The sequence below is a fragment of the Kryptolebias marmoratus genome, linkage group LG3 (assembly GCF_001649575.2).
Source record: "Kryptolebias marmoratus isolate JLee-2015 linkage group LG3, ASM164957v2, whole genome shotgun sequence".
Classification (NCBI taxonomy): Eukaryota; Metazoa; Chordata; class Actinopteri; order Cyprinodontiformes; family Rivulidae; genus Kryptolebias; species Kryptolebias marmoratus.
The window spans coordinates 25,458,742-25,480,114 of NC_051432.1; the positions used below are offsets into that span (position 1 = coordinate 25,458,742).

A 21,373-nucleotide genomic window follows, 5' to 3' on the forward strand; every position below is an offset into this window, starting at 1 on the left:
CAGAACAAAGAAGCAGATCAGTCTTCAGAGGAAGTAATTCTCAAATGATTCATGGGATTTTGAACAGGTGGTGTTTCAAACACTACAGATCCAGAAACATTTGTGTCAGATGTGATACAGATGGAATGACTTCCACTCGTGATATAATTTCCCATCATAATTGTTGAACAGTGAAAAATAACTTTTTGTACTCAGGACAAATTCTTATGTAGAGGAGGTCAAACGAAGGCCTTTCATCCTAAAGATCTGACTTCAGCCCAAAGCATGGAGGCAGTTCAGTCATGGTTCAACAGCTTTACTAAACTCTCTTAACTCAGTAATAACTCTGTAGGGTTGGTGTACTTTTTTCAGTTATGTACAAAAGTCAAAACTAGCTTGTACATGAAAAATAATGATCTTAAAGCAGAAATTGTTGCCCAAATGAGGATCAACTTGGTAATAAATTATCAAATTGTTTTTAGCACTTTCTTTTTTCATTTCTATTCAGTCAAGCAAGAGACTGATTGAATACTTTTTTTTAGCTTCAGATGAAAACTTTATTGCAGGTATGCAGAAAAGTTTAATGGATGAACTAAAAGAGATGAGAGTCAGCTGAGTTCCTGTTGGAGGATCAGTGGGTCGGTGTTTGAAGCTGAGAAAGTCTGAACAATCATATGTACTATGATGCCACCTAGTGGTCTTTGCTACAGGCCATTAAGACTAGAGAGAAAAGTTGGACAAATGATAATAAAGAGGTAGCATTTTTGTTTATATATGTCTGTAAATAAAAGTATAATGGCCATTTTGATCACAGAGCAATGTTCGGAGCTCAGTCAGAATAAAAATAATCAATGTGTGAGTAGATGAGGAGATGAGTGGATGAGTGTGGTTACCCTTGACAAGGTTCTGTGTAAATGTTGTGTGACAATTTGGGACAGGTACTCATTGGACAGACAGAGAAACAGATAGAAAAAGAGACAAAAACAGAATGAGAGACACAGAAAAGAGAGGCAGACAGACAGACAAAACCAGACACAGAGACAGATAAGAGAGAGAGAGAGAGAGAGAAGCAGACAGCGTTTTTCTCTCCTCAGTCAGAACACACAACCCTGCATCAGTTTATACAAAATTACCTTTCATACACAAATAAACGTCATGTGGACGAGACATAAAACTGCAGCCTTTGTTTGTCTGGAAACTGATGTCGTCAGAATTTGAAATAGTTTTTTTTTTTTCTAAGGAATTAAACTGAGAACTGTTCCTATAATGCAGAGGTGAATGAGATGATTGGTTCATTGTTGTATAGAGGCATAAACTGTTTTATTTGTGCTAAAATCAATTTAAAACTTGGTGAAAAACATACTGAAATACTTTTACTACTCTGAAATACTAACTTTGAACTGTGAATTATAGTATTTTTTTCCAAGTGTCACATTTAAATCACATTTAGATTTATAGAAAACTGAATTCTTGATCTTTTTTATTTGAATTCAATTAAATTCAAATATACTTCATAAATTCCCAGTGGGAAATTGTTTGGTTACAATCCTCCATAAGTAGAATAAAAGTAAGAGCAAATGAGAACAAAAATATACAGCCGGAGCTCAATAAACTAATCCAACAATACTGGAAAAAATCATGAAAATAATAACTGTTAAAACATCAATAACACTTAGTTTTGTATTGAAGTTATTTGGAACGTATTAAAATAATAAATTGTTACACTTTGAGTAATCGGTTGATGGCCACAGGCTAAAAGAATTTCCTGTAATTCTCAGTTTGATGGATGATGTAAAACAGACAACAAATAAGTTTATAAAAGTATTATTGTGGCAGCTCCAAATTATATCCATAAGGGATTAAAAACACTAAACATTAGCAAGCAATGATGATGCATTCTGCAAATGTTTCTGTTAGCTTGTCATGAATATTAGGAAATTTACATTTTACATCAACATATAGTCTTCAAACCCAGGCAGCACGATAAGATCCATGTTTATTCATAAATATCTGTTGTCTGAATGTCTACTTCTGTATAAAACATGAGTTCAGATACAGAACATTTCCTAAAAGGATGCTCAAGGGTCCAATAACGTTCTGTCTTATAAACCTAAGTTTCAAAAAACTAGGGCAGTCCTCAGAACTGTGTGTGTGTGTGTGTGTGTGTGTGTGTGTGTGTGTTGGTCAGATGGGTGATCGTACACACTCAGGAGGTGCAGTAAAGGAAGAAGGGTGGAGCTTCGAGGAGCGTTGCGTGACAAGACTGGAGAAATCAGAGTGCAGCCTGGCATCTAGTGAGCACACATGTGGACTCAGATCCCTGATTCTCTCTCTCTCTCACACACACACACACTCTCTCTTTACTCTTTCATGTCGCTTCAGGTTAGGCCGGCTGCCCTGCCTTTCCTCCACATCTAGTTCATCTGACCCCCTCAACCTCCTTTACATCTCTCTGTTTTCACTCCTTTGCTTTTCTTCTCATTTCATAGCTGAGACTGTATTTTTTTTGTTTTGTTTTTTTAACTTTTCCCACATGTCAAGGACTCAACTTTGCTGGCACCATCTTCTATAATTATGAAAAATAGAGCCTGTCATTGAGAATTATAGCTTGTGATGCACTTATATGTTATCTACTGCCAAGAAATCTGAAAGGCTAGGGAGACAAAAATAAAAGCTTCTCAGGTTTTAGTTCATTCAGAAAGAATTAAAATGAGTGATCAATTCAGCACATATTAGATGAAGACAGATGTTGTAATATCTGAACAAATATGGCAAAAAAAGACTGGGATCATTAGTTTTTGTAGAACAAAGAATTAATTATAAGGTTTTTTGTTCTTATTTCTTATTTTTGTTTCTTTCTTTTTAAAATTTCAGTCATTTCATCATTCTTTACAGTTTTTTTATTTTATTATTTCTATTTTTTCAGAAGAAATAAGGTTTAAAAGTTTTCTTCATATTACATGTATTTTTATCAAATATTATAAGTAAACAGGATTAGGGTTACATTAAAGCTACATGCGACTTTGGTAAACTTATTCTTTACTTTTGGGTAAAACTAAAACATGTTTTCTATTAAAATCAACATTCAGGCAGGAAACTCTCACATGTTCACAATTTACTCCAAAACATTCAAAAGAAGTCATTTTTTAGATTTGCTACGTCTGTTGAGTTGTTTTTTATTTAATTTAGCTGTTTTCCTCTTTTTGTTTTACCCATTAGATATACAACCAGCAGACATTAGAATTATAAAATATATAATATATATTTATATACATTTTTATAGAAAAACATTCATAGATAGCAGGTAATTTGATTCTATAAAAAATATAAATACAAATAAACTCAAACAACTGAGAGCTCTACTTCAAAACAAAATCTAAATTTATTTATCTCTACATAAAATAATTTTGCAGGCAGAACAAAACCTTGTATGCAGTTTAATAAAAAAAATAGGTTTGTAGTTTAACTTTAAATTAACAATATTTAATAAAAAATACTGGAGGTTGATTATATCTTTTCCCTCTTTTGCACGATCAGAAAAACAAACTTCAGAGTTTTATCTGAAACATAATTTTTGCCTTTGAAAGTTGAGACAGGATGGACAAGATTTTTTCAAAAGTTTATTTTAAAAACCAGAAAAGTTTGAGAAACTGGACACAAAATGAGCCACATTTTTATTGTTGAAAGTTTTTTGTTTTAACTTTGAGTCATCAGACAAACATTCCCTCTGTGGAGGTTCATTCAGCCACTGTCAGCAGTTACGAAAAGGAAAAAACAAAAGTGACAAAGTTTAAAAAACTAAAACTTGTTTGGACTTTTCCCGCCTCATCCAGCTGCCTGACGACCTGCAGCGCGCGCGCTCTTGGTCTCAGAAACATCTTGTTTTTTCTTCTGCGCACGTGATCAGCGCACCTCAAAGAAAACTTGGGTCTTAAAAGTTTAATCGGAAATCTCCCAGTTTATGAAGAAAGCGGCTTTAAAAGCAGCTGAAGGAGAAACTCACATGATTTGCTTTGAAGGCTTGGATTTGGTTTTATGGCTCAGAATTATTCGGATTTCTGACTGAGGTCAAACTGATCTGATGCTTAACTGTTGACCAACATGAAGCTGTTGTTAAATGAGGGAAATAAAAAAAGAGTTTGTTCCTGCAGATCGGCCTGGTTTGAGCCAAAGACGCTTGTTTAATGAAGTTTAAGGACCAAACTGTACAATAAATCAAATTAACAGCCAGAAGACATTATCGCCCGCCGCAGAAGGCGAAGGAGGAGCGATCATGTTTTTGACCTCATTTTGATGTTGTAGTAGCTGAGACTGATTCCAAGCTCAGATTCTGATTGCTAACTGATACCATGACCTCTGTGCCACTGACCTTTGCAATGAACTCCGTCTGTTAGCAAAATATATCGTGAACCACTGAACGGATTTTAATAAAGATTTCACGAAGTAATAATTGGATGTACTTCTACAGCTGATTGACATTTGAAGTTAAACCATTTCAAGATGGCCGGCATTAAAACAAACACAAATATTACTATAACTCAGCCAATTTTACAGATAATAAGCTACCACTTTGATGTGGTAGTAGCTGAGCATATTTTCAAACACATGCTTCAAGCACTAACAGATACGAGATGAAGGAAGATATGGCACGAGACTGCGCAGAGGTTTGACCAAAAGATTTATAACTCCGTCATTTCTTCTCTTAATTTATTCCCCACAAGTGCACAAGTCCTGGAATTGCTTTAAAGGAGATCTGGATCCTTTTCAGCAGCAAAACCGAAGTTTAATATTCAAACGTTTCACTGTGAAACCATGAAAAGAGTCTGATCATAACGGGAGAAAAACGGTTGGCTTTAAGTTATTCTTCATGGTTTGGGTATTTTGTTCTGTTTCCTGCAGAATCCGTGTCTGCTTGGTGCTCACCTCTGCTGTGAATGAAAAACAACCTGAGAATATGCTCAGGTCGAGCTGTTCTCTGGTGAACTCTCTGCAGGTCTGCGGGTCTGCAGGTCTGAGCCTCCGACGCACGGATCTCATCAGATCCGAACATCTCCGGAGCTATTATTAAATGGGTTTTATTTTCCCAGATTTTTCTCGGAACAAACAGACTTTGAAGTTGATCCCCATTAACCTCTGAAAAAGCAGTAAATGTGTGGTTTCAGGCTTGTGGCCATGTGATCAGACTTTTAATATTTTTAAGAAGCAGATTTTCTGGACTGAAAAATTCTGAAAAATGTGGATCAAGCACAAAATCTTTGGGTTTTATTTACTCATTTCTACAAGATTCAGCTTCTTTCAGAATGAAGAAGACAAGATGATCTGTGGTCTTTATTTATTTATTTATTTGTGTGAATAAGAAGGAACAATCTGACTTTTTAGTTTGCTCTTATTTTCATTTTAGTCTATAATAAAACCAGAAAACCAAATAAAATCATCGACTTGATTTTAGTTTGTTAGTTGAAAAATAAAATAATGTTAAAGGTTGAAAAATGTGTAACTTTAGAGGTTTAAGATATTTTTCTACATTCTTTAACGGAACGTGATTTGAAACAGATAAAATAACAGTTAAATATGTGTTTTTTTTATATAAAGTAAAAATAACAGTTTATTTAAATCTCACCTTTTGGGTGTTTTTTAATTGTAAAATATGTTGTATAAAATAATCATAAAATGTTAAAGACAGGTGTGTGTTTCCCTCAGTTCTGAAGTTATGAACATTTTTGTTGCTCTCTTCAGCTTTGCAAACTAAGCCTTTTCAGGCATTTTTTGCTGTTTTTATTATGTTATTGATTCATTTTACTTTCTTTTGTGATTTTTTCTGTTGTATGACTCTTCCAGATTGAAATGAAAACTCTTCCCCAGATGTAATTCCCTGTCCAGATGCGCCATGCATTTAGAATTTGGATTTAACAGGATTTCTACTTTCTTTGAGGCGCGCGCAGTTTCAGGTGAACAGCAGCTGAACAGAATCAAACTAAAACGAAGCCTCATTTCTGGTTTTCAGCAACCATTTGATGCCCCTTCAGGACTCCAGATGGGAAGATAAAAACAATTATCTGGTTGTTTAACATTCGGGGCTGAACTTTCCAGGGACTTTCTCTCTCGTACAGAGCTGGGTTTATGGGCAGCAGAAAGTGGGGGTGGAGGTGGAGGTGGTGGGGGGTGTCCCCGCTTTTCAGCCCCTTTGTGGCGGGCTGATGAGTCCGTCCTGACAGGGGTTAACGTACCGTGAAGAGGTTAAACAAACGGACATTCCGTCAGAAATCCTCCACTTAAGGTCTTTGTAAGTGGAAAAACTGGCAGAGGTGAACTTTTCAGGTATAAACAGATTGAAGTTCAAACTGATAAACGTTAAGCCTTGAACGCATTTTCTGAATTTATTTTTAAAAAATCCATATTTATAATTAAGGCATGACTCAGTTTGTGTGACTGAAATCTTATTTTCCTACAAATCAATCACAGATTCATTTATTATCATCTTCTGTAATATTTGTGTATTAACATATTTTTAGATAACTTTAAAAAGCAATTGTCACAGAATTATTAATAACTCAGAACAGTTCACTGTTTTAACTGAACCTTTTCATTACTTCTGATTTATGTTATGTTTATAAAAGTAAATTTACTGAAAATACACTTTAGGAAATAAATTTATTGGCTTTCTTGCGAGATGATTCTGCAAAACATTCAGCTTGAAAAGCGATTATTTGTAACTGAGTGTACACAACTAATGAGCTTTGTCAGAACAAGACTAATAAAAGATATGAAGTCTTTACTGGACTGATAAAAGCCTCGCAGTGAGTTTCCATCACAGTCAGGTGCAACCGAGACATTTCCTTTTCATTAAACTGATTATTTATTATTTAAACACTCATTTATTTGGAAAGACTCAATGAGATCTAAGATCTCTTTTACGAGAGTGGCCTGGTCAAGACTGCCAGCAGCACAAACACAGCTTTAAAACATTCAAAAACAGATACAGAATATTTAAACGTAACTGCAAGACAAACTAAAACAGAATCAGGGATTTAAAAATTAAATAAAATGTATTGGAAAAACTATTGTTCTTATCTTGCTTATATGTAGTAAAATGCATGACCTATAATGCATTTTATTAGGCTCGAATGTTTGAGTGAAAACATGCTTGACTCTTAATTTTATCTTTTCTATGACCTAATATTATCAGATTGGACAGGAGACATTCAGCATTTCATGTTAAAAATAAACTACTCGTTTTATACACCTTGCAATGACATGACATGGTCAAAAACATTTTATAAAATAGGAAACAAAAACTGCACATTGTTTTTTTTCATATTGATGGTTACTGTGTCCTTAAAAGAAAAATTATAAGCAAAATTTTTGACTGGTTGCCAACTATAATGTGTGTTTGTTTACCTGCGGAAACAGCCGAGGTGACTGAAAATAGGTCAACAATGGTGATACATGTACTGGAGCATACTTCACTCAGACTTGTTGAGTAAAGTATGCAAATAAAAGTGGTTTGTTTACAATGAGTGTGGACCCATGTTTCAGAATTGTATCTCAACATATCTGGAAAATTACTGGTATAAACTCTTTCAAAGTGCACCATTTAAAAAAGCTCAGGATAACCTTTTTTATGTTTGATTTTAGAGCTGGAGATGAGTACGTTGGTGCAGATTCTCAGTCATCCAGGACATGGTAAATTTAAAAAAATGGTAAAAAACAAAATAACTGAACTTTTTCTCTGTAGTTGTAACTAACTGCAGAACAGAAATCCAAATGTTGTGGTTTTTTTTTTTTACTTTTTATTAAAAATAAGTACATTTAAAGCAAATTCATGGGGCAAAACGATTCATAAACCAGGCTGCAGTATTGTCTGAATACAGTATTTGTTATTGTAGCTCTTTGGAAGGATGCGACACATAAAGGAAAACTTTGTACCCAAAGTGCAAGCCTCTTTCCTTCTGGACACAAACATGAATGTGCTGAGTTAAAACTTCAGTACAATGAGTGTAAAAAAAGAAAAAAAAAAAAAAATCCCCAAATTGACTCAAGCGCTTTAAGCTCCGAGCTGAAAATCTCTTGCAAGCATTGTTGTGAGGCTCAAGCTGTTAGGGAGCTAAAAGTGCCTCTCTCAGTTCTGGCATTCACAGCCGATATGCTGTTGACTTGCACCGAGCGGAAAGAGAACGACAGAGATTATGGGCAATTAAAGCCCACTTTATGCCGGTCTGCTGGCGTCACAAAGTCTGGCCAAGAATGCTCACCTCGGCTAATATCAATGAGAACAAACTCTGCAGCATCAACTTATTTGTACAGTGAATTATTAATGCCAGTGCTATCACACTTAGCTGGCTTCTGAGGACAAGTATGCATGCAATGGGATTTTGCTAGAAAGCTCAATAACGACATTATCTACGATTTGGCAAAATCATACGTGAAAATGTTTCTTCATTCTATTTTAAACAGGATAAAATAATAAATTTTTTGGAAGGGTAAAAGGTGAATTTACAAAGAATTGCACTTTTAAAAACAACCTGCTTTAATTTCCTTTAAACATGGAGTTTCCAGGCCAAATATAAACTCTTTTTTTCCCTTACAGATGGTTTAATTATTAGAAGCATAGGCTTTGGGGACTTCTAACCACCACTATGCAAGAACTTTTGCACCAACAGATCCGATGGTGCCAAAACTCTTAATATACATGTAAATGATTCTATAAATATGTACTACACCCTGTTGACCATTAGAGGGCACCATATAAACTTAAGGTAAGTGTAATGTGGTTACAGACTAAATCGGAATGATACAAATCTAAAAGTTTCAGCCTGAGTAAAGTTAGCAGATATTTTGCTCATTCTTCAAGCATGTTTAATAGCAGAAATGATTAGGATGTGATTCTGTGTTTAGCCTATTTTGACAAGTGTTAGGTGTTTTGCACTTACTTGCATCTCCTGTAAAGTCAACTCATGTCATGGTATTCATAGGATCACTGTATATATTGAGGCATGTGACTTCCTGTCTCTGCCTGCCTGTCTCAATGCATTCAGTATGAATAAATTAGAATAAATTGTGTCAATATCTATGGACCTTAAAGCATCAGAACCAAAGAAGTTTGATGGTTAATTGTCATAAAATGATTATTAGACCCGAGTAATTTTTATCGCCCACTGCTGAAGGTGAAGGTGGAGCAATAATGTTTTCTGCCCATGACTGTGTGTGTGTGTGTGTGTGTGTGTGTGTGTGTGTGTGTTTGTCTGTACTGATAATAGAATTTTTCATGAACCACTGGAGGGGTTTCAATGAAACTCTCAGAATGTAATCATTGGATGGACATCTAAACTTAATTTAATCCAATTCAAGATGCCCATCATAGATAATCGACCTTAGCCTTTACAAAAGTGGCTATACCTTAGTGACTTTTATAAACAGTGAGCTAAAATTTGACGTGGTAACAGCTGACCGTCATTCACAAAATATACTTCAGATCAATGATCTAACAGATATTGCATGGGATTATGCATAATCTTATTTTCAAGGTTTGACCAAAACAGTTATAAAACCCATTATTTCTCAACATAAGATGCTTTTAGTTTAAAAATGTGGTATGAAATGTGATGGTCGACATGTATTCCTTTAAGGAATGCAAGGCGTCTGAAGACATTAAGAGTCTGCAGAGGAAATATGGCTGTAAAGCTGTCTATATGTTACAGTTGTGTGAAGCAAGCATGGATTTCAAATAGGTAGAAAATGCACATGTTACACAGGGTCAGTTTGCTTTGAAATCTTACAGTTTAGCTTCACTTTCATCTTATGAAGCACTTCTGTTTCCTTTTGGAGAAACAAAAAGACAAACTGAACAGTTTCACAGCCTACAGGCCTGGCATCACAAAGTGACAGGAAGGGAAACCCTCACCAGCGCCAACTGGAGAAACATGCTCAATTTGATGCAGCTGTCTCCCGGAGCGAATGCTGCTGATATGAATCTGTGTGGTGTAACTGTGTTTGTCTGCAGTGGTGGAACAGGGTGGAGGGGGGGGGGTCATGCAGCGGAGCAGGCCAGCAGGCTTTACAAAGCAAAGGGCACGCCAGACTGGATGAAGATCAGAGAAGGATGAGAAAGAAGGAGAGAAGAGTTGAGACGGAAAAGTGAGAGGTGGAGAGGGGGCTCCAGGGTTTGGGCTGTCGGTCTCCAGAGGAGGCGTGCTGGCCAGAGTGCCACATCATTCAGACGGTGTGATGTACACAGAGAAACCTGATCTAATGTAGGCTTTAAACACACCCTGACACATCATCTTTCTAATAATACTGTCAAGGAACAAAAATACAAGCAAGAGAAACATGATGGTAGTTATCAATCTGAAATGCATCAGAATGCACTGAATTTGATAAAGGAGAGGGCCATGCAGGTTTGTCAAGATCATATGTAATTTTTTAAAAACTTTTTTTGAAGCCTAAATTGATTGTCTGTATGACCACTGAACTTCACACTAATTTGTTTGAAGGCTTACAAAACAATCAGGTGCACTTAATGACTTTAAACAACCCCTGAATAAAGAAAATACATCATAGTACTTGCATAAAATCAAATATTCAATGTTTGCAAGTTAATTATTCTGTATACAATCACACCAAAATATAATCAGCTTTTCAGAAACAGATATATTCTTAAACTTTCTTATTTACCACTGTTCATTAAGTATGTTTGGCATTTTTTCATACCTTCTTTATTGATTTTTAATAAAATGAGGCTGTTCTCTCAAGAAGTCTAAACAATAATTAGGATTTTTACTGGCTAATATTTGTATAAACCTGGGATTATCACAAATGTTGTCACTTGAAGTTAAACAGGCTTTCTGTCCCCATGGGGAAAACACTGAAACCCAAACCAAAATCATCTAAAACGTTTTAAAGTATCTTTTCTGCAATCCGCTTTACAAGACAGGTGCACGGCTCAGCTCTGTAAGAAACAGCTCATGTTCCTGTTGTCTGTGCTGAGTGTTATGTTGAGGAGCAGCATTACTGCTGATCCTCTGTCAAAGGGTAAGTCTACCCTGAGGGGTGGTGGGGACAGAGGCTCATAGAGAGACTTGGAGTTAAAAGGTCAGCACCGCTGACTCCATTGAGGGAAATAAAAGCTCAAATGTCTTGCCATTTTGGCGAAAAGGGTAAAGACGCCCGTCAGCACTCGTTTAAATGTTTTAAATCATCTAATAGTGATGCATTTATCTTGATTGGTGGATTCTATTTATTGGAAACATGTTTTTCCCCTTTTAATCCCTGAGTGTCAAGTTGTTTTTGTACAATACGCTGTGGCTAAAGGGTAGTAGGCTCTAATAAAGCCTGAACTAGAGTTCGTGCATAAGGACAAGTCACCTTTAGTTCCCACATAGAGCTTAAGAAAAACTGGAGCAACCATGAAAATGATTATTAGACTTTAGTCAGGTTTGGATTGGATTTTTATGCCCAGTTGGACAAGTTTTAAAGCTAAATTTTATTGCTTATGGAAAGGCTCTATTTGCATTTTCACAAACTTAAATCACTCTCACCTGAAGCTGGTAGATCTGTAACTGAGACAGATGTGGACTACTGGGAAAAAAATTGTACCCTAACCCTAACCCTAACCAACTCAACAAATACATTTGTGATCTAGTTTAGATAACCTCTGACAGCAGTCAGTGTGCAGGGCATGATGTGTTCAAAAGACTCAGGACAAGAAGATAAGAAAAAAAAGAACAAAGACAGATTTTCTGAAAAGGAACAAACAAGCCTCCATAAACTGCTGTAAGCTGCTTGTATTAAAATTTTATGATCTCTGAAGAAATAGAAAAATATATGTTTTCTTTAATTAGCCTGAAATGCAGTGATCATCTGCAGCCGTAGGCAAAACCACAAACAAAACTTGCATTTAAAAATAAAATATAAATAAATAAAATGGGCGGAACTTACAGTAAAGACAAATATTGCTTTCAAACCAAAACAGCTTGCAGCTTCTCAGCATCTCCTCAGTTCTGCTGAATAACAACAGATGCTGTGTATAAACCCTCATGCTGAAACACATCTTTGATTGATGGGAAAACTGTCTTTTTTCTTCAGACACTAAAGTCTTAACCTTAGGCTCAGACAAAGTTTGGCCCCATAGCAAATTTTGTTGGTGACCCCTGTTATAATGGCTTAAAGAAGAATGCCCAAAGCACGCGCGCGCATGTAAGTTTTGCATTTATAAGCCGCCATGATGCCTCTTCCTGCTGTGGCAAATATTTATTTTGATTTGCGCTTCAACTGACCCAAATATAAAGTGCTGCAGCGCGGAGAGAGGTTTCCTCTGGTCTGCGTGGCCTCGGGGGGACGGGCCTGCACGTGAACACAAACACACACTCGCGCACAGCTGCAGCGGTTTACGCACGAGACAGTAATTCTCTTTTCCTTAGAAAGCCCCATTTGCCGCTGCGCTCGTCCAATCGTTGGATGCCCTCGGCTCATTAACCGCGGCGGCGCTTCCTCTGTCTCTGTCTCCGTTTCATCCACCCGCGTGCACCGAGGACATCCCCGTCTCCGCCATGACTCCGTGTCCAACCACAGCGCGAAGGCAGCGACGCTTGAAATGAGCTTGGACTTCAGATCTCCTTGACGCGCGATCAAAGGAGAATCATCTGGCGTTTTGCGTAACGGCTTCGTGACTTCAGGAAAGCATGCAGGACACGCCGACAGACAGTCAGACTCCCGCTCCATCCCGGGCGTCGTCGTTTTTTATCGAGAATCTGCTGGGGACGGGGCAGGATGGGCAGGATGGGCAGGACGGGCAGGACGGGCAGGAGTCTGCCTCGAGAAGAAGCCGAACGGATGCCGGGGCAGAGACCGTTTCCGACGGAGCAGACTTCATGGCGCATCACACCGAGCGGAGCGCCCCGGAGCCCGGCTGCTCCAACTCTGTGGCCCGGTCCTCATACAGACACTCCCCGCTGCTGTGGAACCGCAGGGGCACAGGGAACATCACCTGCAGTGAGTACAGATTAACTTTTTGTGTTCAGTAAAATCCGGATTATTGGATTATTTGATTTTATGTTTTCTGCGTAAAAATGATAGGAATGCTCCTTCAATTTCATGCTTTAAATAAAGAAGCTGCGTTATTATTAACTGCAGGATTAATGTTTTAAATTCGTAGCAAGCCTTATTTTTTACCTTTGGTCTTTAGATGAGGCCATGTGTTTGTTGAGTTAATAAAGACAGGACGCGTCTCAGGTTGCATTTCCTGTCATTAACTGAAATCTTACGTGTCTAGTGAAATGTGGAGCCACGTCTCGAGGCTTCTGTCCCCGTGTATCGACCCTGGGCTCAAACTGTAAAAAGCTGATGCACGCTCGAGTTTTAAAGTCTTTTAGTCGTTTTTTCAAACGTCAAGGTCATCAAAAACCAAATTCAGCCCTTTGTGTAGCTGCAACTGGGGACATTTCAAGCTTCCCTTTCATGGTGGGATTTATAAATGTTTGGGAAATAATACGTGCATGGATTAAGCACGAATGTCCAGAACAAAACAAGCCGCCCCAGAAGCTCAGTTCTGCACGTCAACATGACGCTTTTACGCACATTTCGTGCCGTTTGTCCCACTGACACCGTCATGATCAAATGCCCCTCCCTCTGATGTTCTGTCACTTTGATTTCACACCCACAAATCTCACCATTAAAGCACAATCCCCTGATCAATGCCAACGACAAAAAATATCGGTAATTACTTTCTCATGTGTTTGGAAAATGTTTTTACAATCATGTTATGTAATCCAATCCAAACACTCCCAAGTGCAGGTCCTGGTGATTAATGCTAAAAGTATTTGAGCTAAAGCTAAATTTTTAATCAAGTTAAAACTTATTTTTCAATTTTTATATTATGTGTGTGTGTGTGTGTGTGTGTGTGTGTGTGTGTGTAGGGGGGGGGTTTCTTATTTCAGCTGACTCATATATTTACTTTGTTGTTTAATTAGTCATTGCACTGTCCCAAACTGGCAAAAAAAAAAATAAAAATAAAAACATCAGGTTAAAGAGAAAATCTGCACAATATTTTTTTTCTCATATCAGTGGTTAATGAGTCCTTAAATTAAACTATTGGTGACCGGATGCCAACTACCACATGTGTTAGTTTACTGACAGAAACAGCCAAAGTGACTGAAAATAAGTCATGAAAAGTGCAACTGTTTTGATGTATCGGTACATATTTATGCTCAGATTTTTGGATCAAAGTATGCAAATAAAAGGGATTTGTTTACACTGAGTATGGACCCACATTTTAGAATTTCATATAAATACTGTATATCTACTAGAGCAAACCTCTAAACTGCACCATTTGATTTAGTTCAGGATAAGATTTTTTTAAGCTTGATTTCATACTGTGTAATGAGTTCCTTTAAGCTGAGGAGAATTTGAAAATTGTTCTGCTTAGTCTTTATTCTAAAGGAGTTCTTGTTGTTTTATCTTTAAGGTCCAAATAACAACATGAAGGATCACTGCTGCCTATCACTCAGTGAGCAGGGTTCACCTGCCATGTCTGAACCCATAACTGAGGCCAGTGATGAAACTGACAGGAAAACGGCCGACGGCAGCCTCACGGACGACAACGAGGACATGCCCAACACCTCTGATGTGCGGTCTGGTCCGGACACAGCATCCGAGCAGACCTCCACCCGGAAGAAGAAGACCCGCACCGTGTTCAGCCGCAGCCAGGTGTTTCAGCTGGAGTCCACCTTTGACATGAAACGGTACCTGAGCAGCTCGGAGAGGGCGGGTCTGGCGGCGTCTCTGCACCTGACAGAGACCCAAGTCAAGATCTGGTTTCAGAACCGGAGGAATAAGTGGAAGAGACAGCTGGCGGCGGATCTGGGGGCTGCGCACATCCCAAACTCAACCCAGCGGATTGTCCGAGTACCGATTCTGTACCATGAGGGATCTACACCCACTGCAGCTGTGGGTTTCAACTTAAACGGACATCCAGTTTCCCCCTCTGTCATGGGCCTCTCCGGCTCCATCAGCTACCCTCTGTCATCGTTTGCTCACTCTATGAGCTTGTTAAGATCACAGATGAGCAGCTTGGTGTGAAAACTCCAGACTGATATATCAAACTGCATAAATTACAGAAATTCACTCAGTTAAAATTAATCGTGCAATAACCCAAACTCCTGCCTGCATCCAAAGACGCAAGATGAAAAATCAAACATTTTAAAGCAATTATCTTTATATTTATGTTGATAAAACTCTATAAAAGTGTGTTCATTATAATCACAATCAAGACAAAGAGACTGAAGTTGTTCACTGTATGTTTGATACACATATTTTTTCAAACTTTTATATTTAAAGCCACAGATTTTTCCAACTTTGTCACTTTTTTCCACAAAATAAAACTAATAAAAATATATCAAGCACCAAACCTTTGTTTCTCTGTTCATACACACACGATGACTTTAGATCTAATCATTCTATATGCATTTAATTTTACAGTACATTAAAAATAATCTAAAATGTTTTTGTTTTTGAAAGTTTAAATTTCTACACACTTGTTGAAGTTTTGTTTTGCTTGCACAAGCAGTGAAATTAAAGGTTATGGTCAAGTTATGCAGAACTTTAAAACAGTTAATTATTCATTTTTGTCTCTTTTACCATTTAGGGTTTGGTGATTGTCAAACAGGTAAATTAGCTGTTTGGTATTTGATTTGTTTTCACAGGAAAATCGTGTTTGTCAGTATTTTTATTCAACGTTCTGCAGAAAGTATAACTTTGTCCAAGACTAAGGAAAGGGTCAACAGAATTATGGCTGCGCTGATACAGTAACATGATTCAAGTTTCATAAATATACATTTTTAGATTGTTTATTATGTTTAACTCTGATTTTATGGGGGAAAAAAATCTTCTGTAACTAATATGAATAAAAAACAAACTACATAAGAGAGGACAATGTAACAAGACATCATAAAAAGTATTTTTTTTCTGTTTGCCTGTATTTATTATTTAATTTGTATTCTTACGCATCATGTCACAAAATAAAAAAATAAACTATTATAAAATTTAAAGAATGCTCTTTAGAAATAGATGGAAAATAATACAAATGAATACTGTGGTCCTGCTAAGGGCAATTCATCTAATCAGAGGTGAAAAGTTGACTAACACAGTCTGTGGGTCACACATTCGGTCTTGTAATTTTAGTTTCTTGGTATTTTAATAAAACCTTTTAGGTTCTGGAAACCAGAAAATCATTCTAAAAATCATTTTAAAACAGCTGCAAGATTTGGAATAATTAATTTATCTTTTTTATTATCCATTGGGGCCCTTTGCAGGGCTCGGACCCCTGTTCTCACTGAAAAATGAGAAGTGTGTGGGTGAGTTGGAGAAAAGGGAGGGGACAACAACACTTTCCTGTCCTCCCTTCTCCTCCCGCTGTTTAATTGGTCCACTTTGTGAACCAATGAGCGACAAAGCGTGTGTGTGTGTGTCTCTGTGTGTGTGTGTCCAAACAGAGCAGGCAGACCATCAGCAGAGTCGGCTCAGAGGCTGCGGATATGATCCGTGGACTCTCCAAACGGTGAGGGAGAGATTACCGTCCCGCTTCACGGTTAGAGGAAATAACCTGAGATAAAAAAGGAGATCCTAACGCGCAGGAGAATATGAACAAAGCAGAAGCATCATGTCGACCCGCCGCTTCTCTGAGATTCACCATTGACAACATCCTGAACTTGAAGACGAGCGGAACCAGCTGTGGGAGTTGTCAGGATGAAGAGGCCAAGGCGACGGACGGTTTCCAGAGCTACAGGGGGGAGAAGAGACCCCCCCAGAGGCCGGAGCCCGGCAGCAGGCTCAGCCAAACAGGTGAGAGGGGTTCAGAGGGGGGCTTATTGGACAAAACTCTGATAACACGGTGAATTCAGGTGTATTGGCACGTTTTACGATTTAATCTTCTGATCTCCATTTTGTTATCGAGCTTTAAAATTAACCCGATATATGGTGTCTACTTACTTTATGTGAAAATAAACCAAGCGTGTATGAAATTTAATTTAAAAAAGGGCTAATTATCTTGTTGACACAAAACAGATTTTATGTAACACATCTTATAATTTGGGACACAGTTCCATCAGTTCAGACACAATTACACATTTCAAACACATCCTGCCCTGTGATTGGGTCCCTGACTGTATGGGAGCTTTTACTCAACTTTAGAAGCAGTTTTAATCAAAGTTTCATGCCGAAGCAGGAAAACGCAGCTGAGTCCCGCTGCTCTTTTTCTGTATCCATCACATCCTCTCCTCTCGATGTTTCTGTCCTTGATGCCATTATCTTCTGCAACATAGATTAAATCTATAAAAATAAAAACATGAGACATCACGCGCAAGCAGAGGCCACACCTTCCTTTTGATGTCACGAATCAACTTCCAGTTTGATGCTGACCTTCCACCCCTGTGTGATGTTACCTCTGCTATTTCATGGGATGTTTGGTTATAGACTTATAGCCTCTGCATCAGCTCACTTATCTTTGCTGTTTAATATCCAATGCAGATGTGAAATGCATTTTTACTTATGCTGTCCCAAAATACCTGATGTCCCAATATACCTGAGCCCGCCTTATCCGCCAGCACGGTTCATTTATTATAACATCACAGAGTCACAAACTTTTCCCTCTGGATAAACCTGGATAAATGTTGGTGTTTTCACAGAGCTGATGACAAACTGCAGCGGAGCCGCGGAGTCGGTGATCATCAGTCGCGGGAGCCAGCGGGAAGCGGCGGAGACGCGCTTCGAGAGCGGCGACAGCAGCTGCGACGACAGCGGCTTCCCCACCGCGGCGTCGGACCCCCGCAAAGACGGGAGCCCCGCCAAAAAGAACAAGACAGTCACGAAAAAGAAGACGCGCACGATTTTCTCAAAGAGACAGATCTTCCAGTTGGAGTCTACCTTCGACATGAAACGATACCTGAGCAGCGCAGAGCGCGCGTGCCTCGCCAGCTCCCTGCAGCTCACAGAGACCCAGGTGAAAATCTGGTTCCAGAACCGACGGAATAAGTTGAAACGACAGATCTCGACTGAAATCGACGGACCGGTTAGTGATTTTTCCGAAAGCGGGAAGGCCGTGGCGGTGGGGCAGCTGCCGGCCTTGTACAAGGAGAGCAACCTGCTGGGCAGATGCCTGCTGCCGGTGCCGCTGCCCGTCGTGTACCCGGGGAGCGGCGCGCCTTACCTCTGCTTCTCCAACGCCAGCAAGTACTTCAGCCTGTACGAGGGGGACGTATGATGCTTCGGAACCTGTGGGAGACACGTTTTGGTGATTTGTGACCAAGTTTTGAGCATTTAAGGGTTGTTTGATGGTGCAGCCGAAGGTTTTTATGAAGACTGCAGAAACTACGGCAGAGAAATGACTTCCTTTTCCATATTAACAGGCATATTCAGTATTATTTATTTTCAGTCCAAGTTATGGATTTTGTATTGGCCGGACATTAAACCTATGGTTACACCTTTTGTAGAAAACAAGGCTACACAAACGATAACCACAGGAAGGCCTAAAATATCATTTATGTTTTCCTTATTTCTAGTATTTTAATATTATTTTATCATGAACAGCAGCCTAAGCCACCAAAGAAATTACCATAGCCTATCTGCATGCTTTTCTGTATCGTATTTTTTTTAATTATTGTAATGTAATGTATTTAAATGAATGTAATTAACATTTATTTTTGTTTCACGCATGTTTTTTTTTGTTTTTTTTGGAGTATCTTACGTTTCTTATTCCACTTTGCCAAGAGGCTCATTACACCTTTTACTGAAACTGTAATTAAAACAGCTTAAGAAAAAGCTTTTACAGAATTGATTCAGTATTTTTGAGAAAATAACCTTGTCTTAAAAAATATTATTATCACACTAAATGGCAAATGAAATGCGTTTTATGATACATGCATATAAAAAACAGCAACAAAATGATAAACAGGTGATAGTGACTTATATATAGATATAGTTTACATTAGAAATATATTTTGAGTTTTAGGAAATTAGGAAAATCTCCTAATCAGGCCCACTTTCCCTCCTCTGCAATATTCCAGGCCTCAGCAACAGGCTGACATATTGTATTATAAAATACTGGGCTCTAAATAGTTTTTTTCTATAAAAGTGCAGGATTAAAAAGTGTAAAACTGCATTGACATTTACAAATTCATTGCAGCTTAATGGTCTACACAGAATTTATTCTGTTATACATTGACCCAATCTGGGAAAAAATAAAAATAAAAAGTTTGATTTATTATACCAAATGGGACAGTTTGTTTTATCTCAGGGAAAAATACAGTTATTTAAGAGTCAATTTAATTTCATATTTATGCCATCTGACATAAAAGGTCTACATTAGGACAAGAGCTAAGACCCATCTCCTCCTAATTTTCTCTGTAAATGCATCTGGATGCAGCAATTATCTCTGCGTGTATGAATTATGCAACATACCATGTCAGAAGAGCAACGCAAGATTAATTCGTTACCTGCGCTTAGGAAATGAGTATTATGGGAAATACTGATTCATGCAGGGAGTGGCTGACAGACGCAGACAGAGGTTTGACTCGGAGGAGAAAGTATATTTAAATCACTCCACCTGCTTAGGGGTCTATCTGTCTTTATTTTATAGACCAATATATCCACAGAATCAGCAGCAAGTTACGAACAAAACAAAACAAAACAAACATGAGCCTTTGCTCCAAAATGATAAAACTCATTTTATTAAATTATTAGTTTCTTTCCTTTTAGAAACATCTCTCCACACTTGATCTGTTTTGTGTAATGTTAAAATATTATAAATATAACCTGTGTTGTATAATATAATTCAGCGAGTTTGACTGGTAATATTTTAAGTAAAAAAGTGCACTAAAAACTGCAGAGATTCTGTATTCAGGATATAAGTTATGATATAAATGAACAAGTCACCTGACAACATTTTATTTTATTTTTACTTTTGAAAAACTAAAACCATTTTGAGTAAAACACCCCAAAGAGCAAAACTCTCTTGAACACTTCATTCCACATATTTACTTTTGGAGTTTCATGTTTTCAGCCTCATCACTCAATTATTTCTGGTTTATTTGTTTAGACTTTAAAAAAGTTTTTTAAAAAAGAACAGAAGTAGCAATTTGACATTTTATAGATGCAGGAAATCCTTTTAAATTTAACTTGGAAAATAGAAATAGAGGAAAGAAAGACAATAAAACAGATGTAACAAAGTTTAGTCAACATATTCTTTGTTCAAAAAAGGTGCCATTTTTCCTAATTGTTTCATGTATTTACTATGTTTGAAAGGACTGATCTTATCAGTAATAACATTTGACCCTATTGGCATACATCAACACAGCACTTGACCTTTATATTAAAACTTTTACCTTTAACCTTTGACATTTTTGACAGGAATTAGATAAGTGGATATACTGTAAAGTAAAAATTGCAATGAATATGAGATCAATTTGTGAATGTAAAGGCATTTAATGCAAGTATATGAAAAACAAACAACAAAGAAAGCTGTGGCAAATAATAATAATAATAATAATAATAATATTACTACTACTACTACTACTACTACTACTACTACTACTACTACTACTAATAATAATAATAATAATAATAATAATAATAATAATAGAAAACACTTGGAGATGAGTGCTGGAGTTTATAGACACTAAAGAAAAGAGGCCGGTCATGTCCTGGAGACGGTCTCGTGTTTCAGAACTGCAAGAAAGTCCCACTACTGCTCAGTACCCACAATCCCCAGCGGCTAACTACTCAGACACGACGGCAGACAGTCCAGATTTAAGGTGTGGCAGAATGGTGTATCATCTACATTTATCTTGTAGTTAATGGAGTAGATCACACTATCTACAAAGCACTCATGCTCAATATTTGGATTGCCGAGACTGAGGTAAATGTTTTCTGTCTGATTTATTTAGGTTCACATTCAAAGATGCACTAATTTACCACAGTGCTTCTTGTAAGGAGTGCTAATTGCTTCTACAGCTTCGCTCTTTTCATTCTGTCTCTCCTTCCTCCCTTTTCCATTCTTACTGTGTTTCCCTCTCGCCTCCTGCCTTGTCATGGCTCATTATAGTAATATGTGCGCTGAAGCCTGACTGTGTTGATTATGACTGAATGAAGGGGACCTAGGAGGAGGAGAGGGTGTTATTGGAGAGAGGGAGAGGTTGCAAAGAACTGGTCGATGAGTGAATGTTTGTGTTAGAAAAACTACGATCCAGTTTATAATCTGTGCACCACTTGGCTGATCTGAAGGCGGGAGATGCTGCTCCTTCAGGGTGGAGAGCGGCTCCAAGTGTTTCTGTGTGAAACTCAATGGAAGCCCTTTTCTGCATGATGAGGTTGGGGCCCCTGTCCCAGTTCACCCATTTCTTTAACCTCT

The 21,373-nt window shown here is 37.8% G+C and overlaps 2 protein-coding genes across 2 annotated transcripts; both read left to right on the top strand.

Annotated features, from left to right (window-relative positions):
• Nucleotides 1-11,920: 11,920 nt before the first annotated feature.
• On the top strand, nt 11,921-15,346 carry hmx1 (H6 family homeobox 1). The gene is made up of 2 exons (XM_017416917.3): nt 11,921-12,966; nt 14,438-15,346. Exons 1-2 carry the CDS (start codon nt 12,657-12,659, stop codon nt 15,049-15,051), a joined length of 924 nt encoding a protein of 307 aa, XP_017272406.1. The 5' UTR covers nt 11,921-12,656; the 3' UTR covers nt 15,052-15,346.
• Nucleotides 15,347-16,472: 1,126 nt separating this feature from the next.
• Nucleotides 16,473-18,937, top strand: hmx4 (H6 family homeobox 4). Its single transcript, XM_017416913.3, has 2 exons — nt 16,473-16,812; nt 17,655-18,937. Exons 1-2 carry the CDS (start codon nt 16,611-16,613, stop codon nt 18,227-18,229), a joined length of 777 nt encoding a protein of 258 aa, XP_017272402.1. The 5' UTR covers nt 16,473-16,610; the 3' UTR covers nt 18,230-18,937.
• The last annotated feature ends 2,436 nt before the right edge of the window (nt 18,938-21,373 follow it).